Raw genomic sequence first — 5,758 nt, forward strand, 5'->3', positions numbered from 1 at the left:
TAAATGGTTAATTTTCACCTCTTGGATTCTTTCTTGTTTGACATGAATCTGTACCCAAGAACATTCCATGCCTCGGCGAATAAAAACAACACCATGTGAGCCAGCTGCGTACATTAAAATAAGAACCTGTGATATGTGGGAATGGACAGTATCACGTATCACCTAAGAAACATTTGCTCATTTGTGTTGACAGGATGTCGCTCGCTGGTCAGCCTGATATTGACAAAGAATAAATAGGCTTTTTTTTCTACATCCATTGGCCCATGAACTATGGAAGCAGAGACACGGTAAAACTTTGTGCTACTAATAATATCACTCTAAAAATATCATCTTGTCTACCTTCTGCAACAGTAAATCATGCACAGGTTCCTTTATAAGTGCCAAACATAAAGTGGAACGTGACATACTTCCGGTGCTTACATGAGACATCATGTAGGCAGGGGTGGCAGTGAATTATCTGTTTTTCTTTCCACCTACATAAACCCTGTTGGTATTATTCAGGGTATGTAGCTTTACAGGGCTGAGCTAAGCCATTTGGATTTGCTCTGAGGCAATGGACCGACAACACCTGTCTTTGATGTAAGAGCAAGGGAAAATCTTAATATACTGGCAGTGTGTTTGGGGCGTTATGTTACGCGTGGGACACCCACGAGTCTCTTATGCAGTATGCTATCCTTATTCAGCTATCTGGCTATGATGGTGAGCAGCATGACAACAGAATAATCACATGTGAGATTAATTCCATGCAAATGCCAGACCTTTTTTTAGTAGGTTAACTTTTGTGAAGGCTGGCCTAGGAGCAGAGCAAATGGAAGGGTCCATGAAAAGAGAGATTAAGACAACTCTCTTATTCTCTCTGCATATCACCTGCTTCCTGTCCCTGGCCTCTCAGGATACACTTGCATTAGTCCTCTAAAGCAATCACCCTCAAAAAGGGTGATTAGTGCCTTTCTATCTGTGTGCCAAAATCCTGATGAGAAACATCCGCAGACGGTTATACATCCGTGAGCATTTTAGTGGTGTTGACATAGTTGGTGTTGGCCAAGGTGCAGTTACCCGTCTTGAGGTTCTCTTCGCGGAAGTCCTCGTGGCTGTTGCGCACAGCTTCATGTATCTCCATGTAGTCAGACTTGCTGATTGTGGAGCCACTGCGGCTCTTTTTCAGCTCCTCGCTGGAGTCGGCCTTGGGAACACTCGGGGTGTTCAGGTACTGGGCCTGTTCCTCGCCCTCCGTCTCACGGTGGTAGAAATAGTTGAAATTGGACACAATTACAGGCACTGGCAGGGCAATAGTGAGCACACCAGCAATGGCGCACAACGATCCCACGATCTTTCCGCCGATGGTGGTGGGTACCATGTCCCCGTATCCCACGGTCGTCATGGAGACCACAGCCCACCAGAAGGCATCTGGAATGCTGACAAACTGGGAGTCGGGTTCGTCGGCCTCGGCGAAGTAAACGGCGCTGGAGAAGAGGATGACTCCGATGAAGAGGAAGAAGATGAGCAGTCCCAGCTCCCTCATGCTGGCTTTGAGAGTCTGGCCCAGAATCTGCAGGCCCTTGGAGTGTCGAGAGAGCTTGAAGATGCGGAATACTCGCACCAGTCGGATAACTCTCAGGATGGCCAACGACATGGCCTGCTGGCCCTGCTGACCATCCTCTGGCTTTTCCGCCAGCTCGGTCCCTAAGGTGATGAAATAAGGTATGATGGCCACAATGTCAATGATGTTCATGATGTTCACAAAGAACCCAGCTTTGCTGGGACAGGCAAAGAATCTGACGAGGAACTCAAACGAGAACCAGATAATACAAAGAGTCTCGAGGATGAAAAAGGGGTCGGTGAAGCTGGTCGAAGCGTATGCCGACGTCCCATTGAAGTTGGTCGGATAGACTTTGTGCATGTCATCTTCGTCATTGCGGAATATAGGCAGGGTCTCCAGGCAGAAGCTGACGATTGAGATGAGAATGACCATCACCGAGATGATGGCGATGATGCGGGCAGGGCCTGAGCTCTCTGGGTACTCGAAGAGCAGCCACACCTGTCGCTGGAACTCATTCTCTGGCAGTGGTCGTTCCTCCTCTTTGATGAAGCCTTCGTCCTCCCGGAATATCTCTATTGCCTCGTCCCCAAGCTCATAGAAGCGGATCTCCTCGGAGAAGACGTCCAACGTCACGTTGACCGGCCGCCGTAACCTTCCTCCCGATTGGTAGTAATACAGTATGGCGTCGAAACTGGGTCGGTTCCGGTCAAAGAAGTACTCGTTCCTCAGTGGGTCGAAGTAGCGCATCCGCTTCTTGGGGTCTCCCAAAAGTGTCTCAGGGAACTGCGAGAGGGTCTTGAGCTGCGTTTCGAAGCGCAGGCCAGAGATATTAATGACCACACGCTCGCAACACTCGTGGTCCGACTCCAGGTTATACATGTCCTGCGCCTGGCAGGGGAGAGCTGCCGCCTCGTCCCCAGGGTCGCCTGTAGCCACGGTCATGCTTGGGGTGCCTTTCCGAGCCTTTTCTTAGTAGGCACAGTGTGGAGGTGATGGTGGAGGAGTGGGGGTGAGGATGGCACCTCTGTTGAATGCTACCAAGGTGAAGGAGTGGGACACGGTTCACACGTTCAAACTCCAGGTCACCAGAGGTTATCTTCAAAGCAAAACAGAAACAATCAAAATCAAGATGTAATCCATTACAGTGATATTGTAAAGAGATGTATAGAGATATATAATTTCACCCACTGAATTATAGACCCACTGAATTATACTAATATGCCTCTGAGTAGCAGTTTCAACTTCACATGTAATATGATCTGGATGATTAGTACTAACAATATAATTATAATGGTAGCCTATAATCCACAAATCAGTTAATTCTGAATGATTGGAAGGATATAGACACCTTATAAACTGTATTTACTATCTTACTCCATTAGGCACATATTTATTTATTTCTGGTTGGGACATCAATATTTCCACTGATTTCTGTAGTGGTGGAATCATACACTCTAAATACAATCATGGCCATTCTAAAACCATACCTGAGAGCAGACACTAAGCCACCCACACGTTATTCACAATGTGTTATCCAGTGTGACATAATAGAAATTAGCATTTTATCAATAAGTGTGGACAATGTGAATGAAACCCATGGCTTTAGCATGTACTTCAACCATCTGAGCCACAATAATGTAAAGAATCACGCCATGAGTTCCGAAGCGCACCAATCGTTATACACCTTAGAGTTCTACTAAGGGCACAAATTAGAAATAACAGTATTTAAACATGATGACTAAGGTGGATAGATTACTATTGTAGTACCATTGCAATCTCATCATGATCAACAAACAATTACTGACACATGTTCTGTTATAAACAGTCATATTCTCTTAGCAGCGCTGCCCAATCCTCTTCCTTTTTCAAAGCATGCTCACTTACCTATAGATAAGACATTTTCCAACGGTCACAATTGCTGGTCTTTGATACATTTACAGGTCTTTATAGGTGTCACTTTTTGTCATAACGGTGTTGTTTTCCTTTCCCCAAACATCTAGGCGCCCAACGGTCAACTGTACTTCTTGTAGTTATTCATCGTATAGCTGCTCTGCAGCAACCGGGGGCTCCGACAACACAGCGGTGCGTAAAGAAAGGAACCGCACACGAGAAGATGAAGGCTCCTGGTCTCTTTGCGGCTTCGAACCCAAAATATGGTGGCTTGAGGGGATGCTGCGTGATGAATAATCGGGAGGTATTGAGCTTGTCAAGCTGTATTTTTATTCCTCCAAGAGCCCCCCTAAAATCGTCATCCGGATATGCTGGGATCAGCAAAATCGAACTCCCCCGGTGTCACTACGAGAAATAACGCTGTCTGCAACAGCATCTTAGGTAGTCCTGGCAGAATTCCAGGTCTCTGCAAAGGCATAACATGGGTGTGTTATAGACAGTGCATTGAATTGCAGATCAATTAGGCTAATGCAAAACACATTTAATAATACATGAAAGCAAAGCGTTCCATAATGGTCTATCCACCCTCTTTAACTGACAACCTACCAGGATACAATTGATAAATATCTCAGGTAGGCTAGTCGTGGTTGTTTGTTTCACTACATTTTTTTTTCTCCAGTTTTTGCCACTAGAGCATTCTTAGAATACAATTCAGCCTGTTGGCAACACCTATGCCTGGTGCGTTAAATGTTGTTTTCATGACACTAGGCTACACTGCACACTGCACAAGTCTTAAAAGTAGCCTAATGTGATAACAGTTACCGCAAAAATACACGTTGTGATGATTTGCTTTAATAAGTCCGCTAAATGGAAAATCTCCAATTTAATTAGGCTACTGTTTGTGTCCAATTAAATTGTTTCACATAGTCAAGCACCGAAAGTACCGTGAGATGAAAGGTCTCTTCATAGTGACATGCTCAAGCAATACTTTCGGGTGGATCCAAGCATTACCATGCCCATGCAAAAGAAAACGCACGCATTGTGTTTTCACACAAAGTGTAAACCATTACATGCAGATTTATTTGTATGCAAGATGCAAATATATGTCTACCCTCATAGTGTAATATCAAATAGATAAGGATGCTCCATGCCCTTACTTGTTTCCCCGTTATTGTTTTCTTTTTAACAAAGCGGCACCATGTAATATCGTCATTATCGTAGCCTCTCTGTTTTTCTCCTTTTAGCCAACTTGCTGATAATTTCACACGATATGACTATTAGAATCAACGGTGAAGGCTGCAGCTAGGCAATGCCGCGCATACAAAGGGACTTCAGAGAGCCTCGGAGTGTGCCGATCCCACTGCGCTGTACCACTCCTCACCGATATACAGCGTGGGCAAATTAAAGGAGACGCGTATGACTTCATCGGCTGCCTAGAGCGCTTGGCACAGTCTGCAAGAAACCTAGAAATGTTAGACTAATTAGATAAAATAGTTGTGAAGTGTTAAGTAGAAAACATATGCACTCACGGATGAGAAGGTATCCATAAAAGGTAATTATGATGTAATTGAATTATTCACATGGATGCTGCTTGATCCTGTTCACAAGTACAGTAGGCTTAACACATCCCTTGAGTGAGGCAAGGTATGGGGAATAGCCTACCCTTAAAACATGTCGGTTATTATGAGCAAATGCTTAAACACTTCTCATTTTAGCCCCTTAACTGGTAGTGATTAATGGCCTGCATGTAATTAACAGCAGTTTCACTTATGCTGCCCTGTCTCATGTATAGCTGTACTCCATCAGCCAACAGACCCTCCCATACCATCACATAAATGCAGGTGGAGGAAGTGGAGAAGGGGGGAGACAACCATGGAGAGGACCTTAAGTGCCTGTAAAAGCCTTGGAGATCTCCGCTGCCCAGAGTCGTCCTCTAATCCAATGAAGCTCCATCACTGGACCATAATGGAGCCATCATCAGCAGTGCGCTCTCAGCTGGCCGTGGACGCTCCAGTGAGAGGTGGCTGCCAGTAAGCCATACCCTTCTGTTGTTTACCCTGCGCTCAGAGAGCCAGTGCGCTCTCTTTCTCTCTCTCTCTCTCTCTCTCTGCAGCAGACCTAAATATCTCTCCCAAGGAGGGCTTAGGAGGGACAGCCTGCAGTGCCAGGTGCCAGGGAGGGGCTTGTCTGGGAGAGTTATCTGTTTTTGCATACTTTGTCCCATTGAAATGAGTGAGGACTGATCGCTTCCTTGACAAGGATCTTAATGGAACGTACACTGGAGGAAGGCATGTGGGAGTATGGATGGGGATGGAAGTGTGTGTGTGT

At 45.6% G+C, this 5,758-nt stretch overlaps 1 protein-coding gene across 1 annotated transcript; it reads right to left on the reverse strand.

The window, feature by feature from the left end:
- Window positions 1–994: 994 nt before the first annotated feature.
- Window positions 995–2,482, reverse strand: kcna2b (potassium voltage-gated channel, shaker-related subfamily, member 2b). Its single transcript, XM_076275843.1, has one exon. The coding sequence runs from the start codon at window positions 2,480–2,482 to the stop codon at window positions 995–997; it is 1,488 nt and encodes a 495-aa protein (XP_076131958.1).
- Window positions 2,483–5,758: the final 3,276 nt, after the last annotated feature.

Source organism: Alosa pseudoharengus, unplaced genomic scaffold, assembly GCF_046254945.1.
Source record: "Alosa pseudoharengus isolate Yale_2024_CS ecotype anadromous, Long Island Sound unplaced genomic scaffold, YU_APseudo_1.1 YU_APseudo_1.1_scf_9, whole genome shotgun sequence".
NCBI lineage: Eukaryota > Metazoa > Chordata > Actinopteri > Clupeiformes > Clupeidae > Alosa > Alosa pseudoharengus.

Excerpts from the sequence above, each read along its gene's own strand:
- kcna2b (XM_076275843.1), bottom strand. The coding sequence starts at position 2,482 with ATGACCGTGGCTACAGGCGACCCTGGGGACGAGGCGGCAGCTCTCCCC.